The sequence below is a fragment of the Neolamprologus brichardi genome, chromosome 10 (genome assembly GCF_056152115.1).
Source record: "Neolamprologus brichardi isolate AB-2024 chromosome 10, ASM5615211v1, whole genome shotgun sequence".
Lineage (NCBI taxonomy): Eukaryota > Metazoa > Chordata > Actinopteri > Cichliformes > Cichlidae > Neolamprologus > Neolamprologus brichardi.
This window is the reverse complement of record NC_142113.1, coordinates 783496-797040: the sequence shown is the minus strand read 5'-3', so window position 1 is coordinate 797040 and position 13545 is coordinate 783496. Positions and strand designations below refer to the sequence as shown.

Below are 13545 nucleotides of genomic sequence, written 5' to 3'. Positions count from 1 at the left end.
TATGACGAACTGCTACAGTCCACGCGGTGTGGAGAAGACGAGGGAATCTGCCCTCGGTTTATTCCAGCATTGTGATCAAGCAGCACCTCACCCCTCCAGGAGCTCTTCGACTGCCGTACTGTGACTCCTCATTCACGTTGAGTCCACACTGTGAAGACACATCTTCCTTCACCACAGAGACGATGGGGCTACACCACACACTGTGACTCTTCTGTTGTTGCCATCTCCAGCACAGCATCTGACTGTTTGTCTCTTATGGTCAGTGTGGTGCAACCAGGCAGGGACAGAGCAAACCTGCAAAATGCTTTTGCAGCAACATCCTGTGCCACGGTCATCACAATGGAGACACAGAGTCAGTATCGGACGACCTGCCGTCACTGCTGAGCTCAGCACAGACAAGCACAACCCTACACAAGCCCCACTGACCAGCTGAACCTGCACTAATCTGTTTCTGTCTCTAACTGCAGCCTTGAGTCTATATTTGCCCCATATTTAACTTCTACTGGTGGCGAGGCATCTACAGCCCCATGGCTCCTTACTGGAGGACTGTGTATCTCTCCTGGACCATGGGGGGGTGATGAAGGGCTGCTCTACCTCTGTACGTGGGCGTTCTCTGCAGTAGTGTCCGCCCACACTTCACCACTCCTGCCTCAAAGCTCATGCAGCTCCCAGTGAGCGGGGTGCGATGTCCGTAGCCTCTGGGACTCGCAGACTGGTTAGTTGGTGCTCTGCTGAGCTGGTTGAGTCGGGGACATGTGGCACCTCCTCAGGGCTTTGACCGGCTGACTCCCGCTCTAGCAGGGCCCCTGGCTGCGCTGACAGGTGCTCCTTGGCCAGCCTAATGTTGATGTCACGGTTCTTCAGCTGGTTGCAGCGGACGCACTCCGCCATTCCCGCTCCACGAATCGCTCCAGGAAGGCCAGGTTCAATTCCCTGGTTTCTCCATTCATGGGGCCGGGCTGTGAAGCCCTGTGACACATGTGAAGGGCTGACCCTCCAACCTCCCTGGAACCAGTGGCGTAGTCAATACGGAGACATGATTAGAACATGGGCGCCATCTATGTTGGCCAGCCTCCCCAGGCTTTGTTGTAGTTCGTCCAGGCGATGGACGCGTTGGTCAGTCTGGTCTTCTGTCTCTCAGAAGCTGATGTTTTACCCCTCTGGTCTTCCTGCCAGTTCCTCTCAGTGCCTCACTCATGTGTTGATCCATGTGCCTGTTTATCTTACCCAGCCTGATGCCTGACAGCAGCTGTGGTACTGAGGAGGATTATTGTTGGTAGTTTGATGGGACAGGACAGTCCGGCCTTCAGCTAGCATCCTCGTCCCACAGCAGCTGGTTCATTTGTACCGTCAGCGTCTTTAGCCAATAGGAGTGAATCTTATCAGGGCTCGGTGTTCTCCAGCTCTTCTTACTGCAGACGTTTGTTAGATGTCTCTGTGATGGTTACAGGAAGGTTGATGAGGGCGGGCCCTGACCCGGGCAGAGACAGAAACTCTCACAACTTCATACAATAAAACAGTTTTAATATTGCATATCCTGTATATGTTACCCCGTGACAGCGCGACAGCACACTTTAAATTCTGACTACACCCACACATCAGCTACACGTGCTGTTTTACTTTATTCTCAGAGTTCAGTTTATTCTTACTTTAGATATTAGATATTTTAGTTGTTTAGCTGTGTGAAGAGTTGCAAAGTAAGAATTTCATTGCTCTGCGTAACCACTTGTGCATATGGCAATAAACACAAACTCACACACAGTTTTAACAGAAAATGTAACTTTTCCTCAGGAAGTGGATGATTGTTTTTATTTATTTCATTAACTGGTTTTCCTGCTCGTTCTCTGCAGCACCTTCAGCGCAGCCAGTGACCTACTGGACCTCCAGCCGACCTTCCAGCAGCCTCTCTCCACCAACATATGGGGAGGTGAGGACACCTTTGTGACTGGAAACACTTCAGCCTACACAGTCACCACATTAAGACATGTCACACAGTTATAATTCAATTGGTAAATGGTAAATGGACTGGTTCTTATATAGCGCTTTTCTACTCTGTCCGAGCACTCAAAGCGCTTTATACAGCTAATTCATTCACCCAATCACACAAGCACTTCTAAGCTTAAGTGCTGAGTATCTAACATTCACACTCCGATGGACGCATCGGAGAGCAACATGGGGTCAGTATCTTGCCCAAGGATATTTGGCATGCAGACTGGAGCAGCCTGGGATTGAACCACCGACCTTCTGGTTAGTGGCTGACCCGCTCTGCCACCTGAGCTACAGCCACCAATTCAGTTCAATTCAATTCAATTTTATTTATATAGCGCCAAATCACAACAAAAGTCGCCTCAAGGCGCTTTATATTGTACATTAGATCGCACAATAATAGATAATAAGCACACACTGTCCAACTATCCTGTACTGATATTCTAAACATCACCACTGGTGTGGCTCAGCACGTACAGCGGTGCACACATCTGTACAGCGGTGTACACATCTGTACGTCCTGACGTATACATCAGAGTGTGATTGTTAGAAAAATACTTTCAAACATTGAATGAATGTTTGAGTTTCAGTGGTTTAAAAGGCTTCTGTAGTAAAATGTGCTTTGAGTGCTCAGTTTGATACAAAAACTCTAATAATAATAATGGATTGGATTTATATAGCGGTAGGTAAAGTGTCTTGCCCAAGGACACAACGACCAGGACAGAGAGCCCGGGGACCGGCAACCTTCCGGTTACAGATGCGCTTCCCAACCCCCTGAGCCACGGTCGCCCCAATAAGTACTATAAGTACAGTTTTCATATTTACCTTTGACCATGAATTTAGACGAGAGGAACTGAGCACAAGCTGAGAGAGTTTGTCTGTGATTTATAGAGTAAAACTCTTTGAGAAATGTCAGAATATTTTATTAATCCCTGAGATAATTATATGGGTCACATCGTCCTGATGCTCGATCATCCAGCTAAGTAAATCCCCAAAAGTTGATCCTGTTCATCTGGACGTCTTCAGTCTCAGCTGACTGCAGGTTTATAAGCAGGACGTTTACATACTGACTGAAACCAGCCCAGTGAAGGAGCCATGGGCTGTGAGGTCACCTTCATCATAATTATAAACATTCAACAACCACTGATCAATGGCCATGAGTACCATTCACAGAGTTGCTGCAATCACAGCATGTTTCCGTTTCTCCCGCTGAAAACGCTGAAAACGCTGAATCAGCATGTCGACATCACCACTGCTGCTGAAGTGAAACACAGCGAGGGGGATGTGGAGCTCACTGTTGGTTTCCTGATGATTGTAAATGGAATAGATGGTAACATTAGTGGACACATGCAAGATTATTACAATCAGGACGAAGAAGAAATCATGTTTTAAAGTTGTGTTTCCTTTCAGATGCATTTGTCTGTCATAGCGAGTCGCACAGCTCACAAGAACATGACTGCAGTTCCCCAAACAGCAATAATTTATATAAAACTGCTTTTACAACCCTTGTGTTTGTAGTTTGTCCTCCTGTGTGTCTGTGAGGTGACTGCCTGTGTGAGAGACAGCTACAGTATATTTATCCTCATCAGGATTGCAGGGCAGCCTATCCCAGCTAGCATAGGGAAGAGGCAGCGCTACACCACGGACTAACAGGGCTACTACGTTACCAAAAGCACCCATCCAGATATATTCATTCATGTGTTCACAAACACAGGTTTATAAAGTGCGTAAGCATCCAGACTGTGAAAGAACAGGATCTGTGGTACCGTGACAGGATACCACCTGTGAAGTGTTAACTGTCAACTGTTCGTGGTGTGGGAACTACATTATTATTGAAAGCTGCTTGGGGCTTGTTTCAATTCTTTATTTCTAAACTATTACTTCACGAAGGTGATTACAGGCATTAATCAACACAATTTACAAGGGAAAACAAAACAAAACGAAAGAAAAAGGAAAAAGAAGGAAAAAAACAGTCGGGAGTGACCAGTTAGCTCGGTTGGTGGTTTCAAGCTCTGAAAAGAAGATTCGGCTTATGGGTATTGGCATATATATATATATATGAAGCGCCTTGAGGCGACATTTGTTGTGATTTGGCGCTATATAAATAAAATTGAATTGAAATTGAATATAGGACCCACTTATCCCAACACGAATGGAACCAACCCACCCTGTCATTGACATGAGCTGTTACCTCCTCCATCCTATAAATCTCTAGCGTAATTTCCCACCATAATGACAAGGTCGGACCATTTCTTAGTTATACTTTTCTTACTTAGTAAGTAAAGCTCTTAACAGACATGTATCATATTTAGACCAGCTGCTTGGGGCTTAACGTGATGCATATCCTACTCCTCTTTGAACATGTGAAGTTATTTATGATGATCTTATTTATTTTTAGAGATCAAACTATAAATTAAAACCATGAATTTCACACCCGAGCCTCAACTCTCGCGGCCTGGTACCAAACATGGACCGGTGCCGGCCCGGGGGTCGGGGACCGCTGCTGTAGGAGATGCCTGGAGCGGCTGCTTGGTGCTCTCACTGTTCTTTCATTGATGTATTTTTCCTGATCTCATATCTTCTTCATCTTCTCTTATTGCATGTGTGCTGCTGCTGCTGTGAGTCAGACTCTTTCTGTGGGCCGTGCCCGTCCAGCACCGCTGCTCTGTTCCACTCTGAGTCTGCTGCAGCTGGTCTGTTCACAGGTAAGCTCAGCCTGTTACAGTGTTACAGCTCACTCATTCATCCTGAGACATTTATCCAAGAAACTCATGTGTCAGCTGGTAATTGCACAATATAAGAAATGTAAAGAAATGTAAAGTTTGGGTGGGCAATGTGATTTTGGACTACTGGACAACATTTCAGTGCGCTGTGATTAAAGTAATATGAGATGAACGAGACTCCTCCCCCTCCCCTGGGCTCTGCTTTGGGGCTTTAGCCTGTGATGACAAGTAGATGCAGTCCAGTGAAACACTATAAATAGCACAGTAACAGCGAGTATGATGAAGTGTGGAAAATTCAGAGCAGGGTTAGAATCCGCTGTGAGCCCAAACGTGATATTAACATATGGTTCATAAGCACATGTGCGTTAATGTATTAGTACTTTTAAACTGTCAGTGTGATAGTTGTGCATGTTGATCGTCACCAGATGGAATCATTAATGTTTTTGATAGAGTTTAGTGTTTTTCCTCAGCAGGGTTCACGGCCTCCCCGGCTCCTCAGCAGCCACAGAAGCTGCGAGGCATCAATGCAGAATTTGACTCCGTGTTTGGCAACAACACTAATGCCAACAACTTGGATTCCACAGGTAGGTTTTGTATCGTATCATCTGGAGAGAATTTCATGTCAGTAGTGCTTTTAGAAATATAAATCTGTGATGTCTGCAGTACTCGTCTCACCTGCTGGGTATTCTGTGGACAATGAAACTGATCTTTGCGATTAAGATCCTAAAACCATAGTGTAGTGGGTAATGTTGTAGAATCAGTGAGTGATCAAGTTTTTGGTGGAAATATTTTTCCCTGCTTAGACAAATGAGAGAGATCAGTGTCAGTTTCTTTAATGGGCGACTCACATTTTTAACATGACATGAGTTCACTGAGCTCATTACAGTAGAGTAACGACTTCACAGACAGGACTTGGTGAAAATATGACACAAATGTCTACTTTTGTGTCGTGTGCTGCTGTCGTAAACATGTTTACCTGTAGCGTGTGTGTTGTCTATGTTTTACATCAAAAATGAAAAGCAACATGTACGTTGTAACCAGTGCTGCAGTGTCATTGTTGTAACTAGAAGCACTGGTCCCAGTATTGAGCCACGTGCCACTGCGGCGGGCATTTGATGAGGTTAATAACTACTCACACTAAGCCTCAGCTTTACCAGTTTGTCATCATTAACGTGTCAAGAATAATGTTTGTAAATTGAATCATTTTCACCCTCGTTGTGCTCACGACCTCCACCATCACCCCCATCCTTCTTTCCCCGTCCTGGGTCAAACACCCGTCCTGCATGTGTGGGTGAGTTGGATCAACACATTATTCTGTCTTGATCATTTTTTAAGGTCCCTGCTTCTTGCCTCATCCTGACTCAGCGCCCTCTCTCTTTCTGTTTGTGTGCGTTTGTACACCTCGTGTCTTTGCTTTACTATGTCATCGTTACCTGTTCTTGGCCCCCCAACCTGTCACCCCTCCCTTACCTTCCTTTCCCTTTGTCCTGCTCCAATTTGATTAAGATGTTTTAGGTGGCATCCTCAAACCTACAGTGGTATCCTCACCACATCAGCGCATGGCTTTAAACGGCCAGCAGCCCCACCCCAAGCTGGTATGTGATGATCTGGATTCATCACTCGCTAATCTTGTTGGCAGTAAGTTTTTCTCCTTTTACGTCTGCTTGTTTTCCCCAAGAATTCAGAATATAGTTAAATTACACACATTGCTGTAAAGATCAACGTATCCAACCCAGATAAAGAGTGAAAGATGTTTTTCTAATATCAGTTATCCTACCGTTGTGACTCATACTGGATGATGCTGGATGAATAAAAATACCTCGTACATATATTGTAGACAGCATTAGCTACGTTTCCTCTACTTGTTCTTCTGCACTGCTCCCAGCTCAAGCTCACATTTACAGTCTTAACTGATCTTAACTCGGCTCCTGAGACTTTTCCAGAAGTCTGAATTTTCAGTGTTTGTCTCTGGATGTTTTCTGAACTCCACTTCCGTAACATTGATTCATTAATGTTGAATTCTATCACAGCTGCTCTATTCCAATGTTGTTGCAGTATATTAATGACTAACCTCGTATTGTGGATGAATTATCTCAGTTGTTCTCCTGACTGAAGTTTGGTCCGTTTACAGCATCCTGCTCTGCGATTGCATTTGTCCCTGACCATCAGAATCCGTCACGTTAACTTTTATCGAGTGGAAAAAAGTTAGCGTTCATCCTCCAGCTTCACTGTGCTAATGTTATGCTAACATAGCTGTGTCGCTAGCAGTCACGTAGCACAACATTATCTACCAGCTAGTCCAACTTCAGTAACCCTACAAACGTCACTGCTGTTTAGTTTTCTGTCTTCATTTATGTTGGAAGTGACAGCAGAGCTGTACGTTTGAATTCTTTCAGAAATCTCTCAGTCAGAACATGCTATATCATGTTTAGGTGGAAGCTAGCGAGCTAACTTCCTGCTAACTTCTAACTCCGTTAAATTTAATAAATTCTGTTTTCATGGATGTTAAACGTCATTGTTACACCTGATAAGCAGCAACACTGATGATTTTATTAAAGATGAAAGAATTTAGACCGTTTTTAACTCAGTATTTGTTTGACTTTTTGAGAAAATTAAAGGATTGTAAGTGCGCCTTATAGTGTGGAAAATACGTTATACAGAAGAAAAGAATATATCGCGATATATATCGTTACCGCACGTGCTTCAAATTATATCACGATATGAATTTTAGGCCATATCGCCCAGCCCTAGCAGCAGTATACCTAAAAAGATGTCAGTTTAGACCACAGCTGTAAAAGTAGCAGACCACACACACACAGATCACTTTACCTCTGGGTCAAATCTGATCAGCCAGGTCTTTGCTATGTTCACTCCTTACATTTCCTTTTGGCTGTACTTTCCCCCTTTTTTAAGTTAAAGCATGTCATTGTAAAGGTTTGAAGACTGTAACATCAGCTTTTCCCCATAAAAACTATTTAAAAACAAATAGATGAATAAAATGGTTTCATGCTATACATTCATTATTTGACTTTGTTTTCTTCAGATCTTGGAATTGGGAACGGCAGAGCGAAGAAGTAAGTGCACTTCAGTCGTGTTGAACTTAACTTCCCTGGTAATGCTGATAAACCTGACGAGCTCTTTCTCTCTATAGTGATCTTCACTGGAATCAGTCGGATGAGAAGAAGCTGACTGGAGGAACTAACTGGCTGCCCAACACAGCTCCTTCCACCACCTGGAACCCTGCAACCATGGTGAGGCTGCTGCTCCTGCTCAACCTGCATCACATGTTTGAATGGCTTCGTTATAAAGAGGTGACAGTAGAATAAGCCATAAGAAAGGAAATGGATGGATGTGCTGGAGAGCAACAACCTGGTATTTACCAACTGATGTCGTGAAGAAAGGAGCCAATAAACTGAGTGCTGACGGACCAGGAGCTCGTTGTTGTGACGTCGTTGATAAAATCTACTTAGTGTTCATCAAACTGTGATGGTCTAGATCAGGTTATTGCATATGAGCACGCACAACCAGTACACACTGACACACTCAGACTCACACAGACACACTCAGACACACACACACACTGACACACTCAGACTCCAGAAGCTGCAGTCCCGAGTTCGCTGGGAGCAACAATCCCACTGCGATCTCTCCTGGAAGTACAAATTCTAGTTTTTCTTCTTTTTCCTAACTAGTCTCCGTGTTTGTCCTACAGACACTGTTCAGACCTCAAAACAAAAACACTGAAACGTCCACAGCTCCAGAGCCTAATTATAAGCTATAATTAACTATATATATATATATATATATATATATGTATATGTATATTTTTAACTTTAAATTTTATTGAAATAGATCTTAAAAATCAAACGTAAAAGTCGTCACAAAACAGTAGTTACTAAACACGTCCATCACTATACTGGTGATCCAGGGAACATGCCTGTTTAAATGCTCACACCTGAAACATCTTCATCATATTTGATGTTTGTGGCGACACAGAAAATCAACGTTTAGTTCCTGTAACGGAGAATAAAGCGTAACTGTTCAACAGAATAAAATCAGCAGCTCAGCCTGGTGAGTTCATGCACTGTGCTCAGCTGTGTCCTGCTTCATGTGCTTCAGGCTCCAGCATGCATTTGTAATAAGCCAGTTTTCCTAAATCACCATAAATATTTGTCAACGTCATCAGTAATATATGTGAGACGGGTCAGTGTGAAGTGAGCGACTGTCTGTGCTGGACGAGGACTTCACTGCCTGCTGATGTCCTCGTTACAGAGAGATGATCATCTGTTTGTGTCTCACTGCAGGCGCCATCTGCTGTGGCGTTCCCTGCAGCCACACCAGCGGGCATGTTGGCATACGCAATGGTAAGTCTGCTGCTCGCACACTTTGAGGCAGGGACCATTTCACAGTGAGCAGTAATGACTGAGTCTGAGAATTTATCGTCTCATTGAAGATGATTTTAGTGCTTTTATCTTTTCCTAGAGGGAAGAAATCTGTGAAAATGTGAGGACAGCTGGCTTTGTTTATCAGAGTCGATTAATTTACATGATGACTGGATGAATGAATGAAAATTAATACTTACATATCATTTCTTTTCCCCATCAGCCTCCCCGAATGGGCTCCATGATGATCACACAGCCTGCTATGATGTATACTCAGCCTGTGATGAGGTCACCCAACCCCTTTGGGCCCAATCCTGGTGCTCAGGTAACTGATGTCTGCGTCTACAGGATACGACTCGTCTGCATCAGTGTCCACAATGTTACTATAATTATTAAGTTCAAGAGGTCGATTAAGCAGAGCGGGTTGTTGTAGTCAACACGTGGCTGGACTGTTTGCCACGTCTCCTTTAAACCATGATGAAGCACAGACGTGCTACATGCGCTGCAGTTTGTTTGTACTTTAGCTGCAAATTTGGTTTGTAATAGATTGTTTTAAACTTTGGCTGCATTGTCAACACACAAGAGTTTGTGTTACTAATCCTGCAGACAGTTAGTAACATATAAAAGGGAAAAAGTCTTCAGGTAATTTTGCGATGCGTTTGTGTTTGTTGTTTCTCAGACTGAATCACTTCAGTGACTGACGCTCAGCATGCTGCATGGCTGTATTTTCATTAAGTTATTGGTGATTATAATGCATGTCTCACACACACATATAAGCTTTTTGTTCCATTACACCATCTGAACATAAGTCTTCTTAAATCCTGTGTCCAGATAGGAACAGGTGTAAAATCCACTCCCACAGTGGACCCTACATGTTAATCTTTCCAGTGTTCACCAGTAAAAGCAGGTGAATCCTCCTGCACTCACATCGCTGTGTTTGGATGGTGTTTTCTTAAATTCTGCTCTGTTCTCGTTTCACATCCTTCCAGATGCAGTTCATGTAACCAGCCAGAGGGGGCGTCGTTCACATCTGAGGATGATTCACAGCAAACTTCCTGTTTGCTTCTAATGAACTCGCCTCTCTGAGAACGAACGGCTCAGAAAAAGACGTCTTGAATAAGATCTCAGTGACTTGGAGTGGCTGTTGTGCCTCTCTGATTAAATCCAAGTCGTGAAAGGAGAGAATCGTGCTTGCTGCCATTTCAAACCATGCAAACAGGACATTTCCTGACTATGTCTTTGATTAAGAGAAACTCAACCTCCATAGGAAGAGCTTTTTGATATCACTGCTTTATCTGGCGGGGAAAATCACGCTGCTTTGTGGCCACGCCTCCTGCTGTTTGATTTGTCTGTTTCGTTCTCCTGTCCAGGCGAGGCTGGGAGAGTCGATTCTTTCAATGATTGTTTATGATTAACCTCTTTAAGCATCCTCATGTTAGCAAAACAAGCAAACTCCTGTTATGATATCTTGTTTGCAGTAGTTTGTGTGTTGTTTGTATTTATTTATAATTCCCACAGACTGAGTAAAAACAAAAACTGCTCTCTGACCTGTTAGGGAGCGTCTTCAGGTTCATCATTATTCTTGATTGGATTTTGTGTGATTGAGATTATTTAAAAAACAAAAGAAGTTAATATAAAGAGATGTTTGATGTCACTAAATCGTCTTTGTATTCTGGTTGTGTGGCTCAGAAACACTGAGATGTTAACGTGATCATTCATTAGTACCAGCAAACCACTGGACTCAGTTTCTATGAGTCTGCTGTTTGACCATCATTCTGCATGTAGTCATCAGGACAGTGTTGCACTGAATACTCATTTATGCTTTTGATGCTTGACATTTACTCTTACAGGTGGGTGTGTCTGTGTGGGTGGGTGTGGGTAGAGACATAGAGTAGCTGTTGATCAGTGCTCTGTGTATGTAGACGTCATGCTGCCAGTCACAGGATGGGTGGTTGCAGGTATGAAAGACTGTTTAAACATGACTGCATTAGCTTTGTCACTCAGATTATAAAGTACATATTTCCACACTTGTGCAGCTTCTCTGTCGTCTTTGTCCCATTTTGAGCTGCCGTTAATGTTCCAGTTCGTTCACTGTGTCCAACAGTGATGCTGCAGAGCTGCATTAATGTGATTGGACAGGAGCGTTGACTGCTTCTTATACAGCGCTCGTCTACTCGGAGAACTCAAACCACTTTACTCAAAACGCCTCATTCACACGAGCTCTTTCTATCCAACATTCAGACTTCAAATGAACAAATACTGGGAACAAACAAACTAGTGGTTTATCAACACATCGTGCATCATAACAGTAACAGTGTTTTTGACGTTTTTTGTGATCCTTTACAGAGAACATAAATTAATAATAGGGGTGGGGGGAAAATGGATACTGTGTAGCATGGTGATATTTTGTTTGCTAATAATGTATGGATACAGGGACAGCAGAAATCGATATTTTGTTACAAAAAAGGTTTTTGTGCTCTGACTTCAGAGCATGTTGATCCTTTTTCTGAGCAAGAATCCTGACATTCCTTCACTGTCCAAATGTGTTTCACTTGTTTTTGGCAGCAATAAACATGACAGTTTACTTATTTTAATTTAAGACATGTTTTATTTTAATTAAGTTTAAAACTTTTTTATTTAATGTAAAATTATATTTTGTTTTAATTTACTTTCAAATTCTTCAGTTGCTGAAGGGGCTGCATAGTTTTCATAAACTGCATAGTTCAGAATAGCTATAATTGTACCAGATGGTTGTTCAGTTAAGTTGGACTAGACTGTAATACAAACCGTTCAGTTTGTCAACAATCAAACTGAAATGAGAGAAAGACTGAGTGTGAGACTTTGATATTAGAGAAAATGAATATTGATAAAGTTTACCTTTATGTACAGAATCTGAATATCGCAAAATATTTTTAAAAATTGTAATAATATCGTATCGAGGGATGTATGGTGATTCCCACCTCCAATTAATAGGGTCTATAGGAAAATGTGATCTGTTTTGAGTAATAGTAATGGGGTTTTAATGACCTAAGGGCAAATTGAGATGTATATATATATATTCTTGCCTAATGGCAGCTGAGATGATATTGTGTGTGAGAGCAAGAGACAGTCAGAATTTGTAGGCGCTGAGCTTGTGCAGAGTTCAGCCTTCATGGCTGTGGTGGCGTCTGCTGCTGAACCACAGGTGCAGCATCTCAGCACACAGACCTCGAACGCTGCATCCTGCTTGGCAGAGCAGCTCCATTAGTAATAAGAAGAGTCTTTGTTTTCCTGCCACTTCCTCTGAGTCGAGCTGCAGCAGCAGAAAGATCCGTGTGTGTTTGTAAGACACTGACTTTCATGATAAATTTAATATGAGCCTTACAAAGATGGTGACCCTTATTTCATTTCCCCTGTTCTTTAAAAATGTGTCCTGATATATCGGGCGTGCCAGATGGATGATGATCTTCAGTGAGAGAGGATTTATTTCTGAGGCAAAATCATGTGTTTAAAGACGTTTTAGGTCAAGAATCTGTAGGGCCTCGACCCCTATACAGGAAGTTTGGTTTGGCTCTCTGATTTTAAAACAAAGGTGCTAATTTCAGATCCTGTGGGTCTTCCCCAGTAGGGAATGCACAGTCTGAATGGAGCCGGTGTGGGTGAAGGGATTCACCCAGTACCAACACTGATGAAATAAGCAAAAATCTGAGTAACCTTGCAGGTCAAATCCTGTCAGTCCCACTTGTTAACGTAGCTCACCTACTGATCGTGGCACTTTAATTTCTGGGTTGATTTTAGAGGCCTCGATAGTAGTAGGTCTCTAGGAAATGTTATAATTAAAGTGCTAGAATAACCTCAAGATCAGTTTGCACTAGTAAAGAAGAACACTCAGATTAAAACCTTTTACTATTCACAAAAGGTTAAAAAGTGAATATCCACAATTTAAACTTTAATTGCAAAAACTGAACCGCCTCCAAAATCAGCTCCTCTGACCTAATGCTGACTTTGATGCACTTATACTGAAACAATGATTTTAAAACACTTAAATTAAATGGTAGCAATTGTATACAGCGTGTCTGTGTCCCAAAACCAAACTGAGAACTGGTTCCCCACAACAGAGCTTCCCAAAGTGTGAGGCCCGCCCCCTAGGGGCGGCACAGAGCTATTGCGGTGGGGGGTGGTATGAAAAGGGAAAAAAAACCCAAAACGCTTGGACACTGCCAGCACGGGGCACCACACAAACGCAAAGCAGGAGATGAAGCATCGCTGAATATGTTTCCAAACCGACTTCATTCTAAGCCAAAGACTAGAAAATATGGTGAAGCAAATCTTCCCTTTGGCTTCACCTGCACAAGTGCCGAGGTAGGTCTCCCTGCAGGATTGGTTTTCCCTTCGTCGGGAGCAGTGCTGGGCTGTTTAAATCAGGGACAAACAGGATCCCACATTCTTGATTTTTAGTTCACAAACACTTGTTG

General features: G+C 43.0%; 1 protein-coding gene across 5 annotated transcripts in view; it reads left to right on the top strand.

Moving 5' to 3' along the window:
* The window catches only part of LOC102798307 (phosphatidylinositol-binding clathrin assembly protein-like), a 31110-nt gene extending 20498 nt beyond the window's left edge, over window positions 1-10612 (top strand). Inside the window, exons 13-22 of one of the 5 annotated variants that reach the window (XM_087846998.1) lie at window positions 1851-1927; window positions 4614-4691; window positions 5180-5293; window positions 6246-6347; window positions 7753-7783; window positions 7861-7960; window positions 9014-9073; window positions 9315-9416; window positions 9771-9833; window positions 10081-10612. In XM_087846998.1, the coding sequence (XP_087703124.1) occupies window positions 1851-1927; window positions 4614-4691; window positions 5180-5293; window positions 6246-6347; window positions 7753-7783; window positions 7861-7960; window positions 9014-9073; window positions 9315-9416; window positions 9771-9788 (682 nt within the window). In that variant the 3' untranslated portion in view covers window positions 9789-9833; window positions 10081-10612. Of the gene's footprint in view, window positions 1-1850; window positions 1928-4613; window positions 4692-5179; window positions 5294-6215; window positions 6348-7752; window positions 7788-7860; window positions 7961-9013; window positions 9074-9314; window positions 9417-9770; window positions 9834-10080 lie in introns of those variants that run through there. The other 4 variants (XM_087846997.1, XM_087846995.1, XM_087846996.1 and 1 more) reach the window with 4 other exon arrangements.
* Window positions 10613-13545: the final 2933 nt, after the last annotated feature.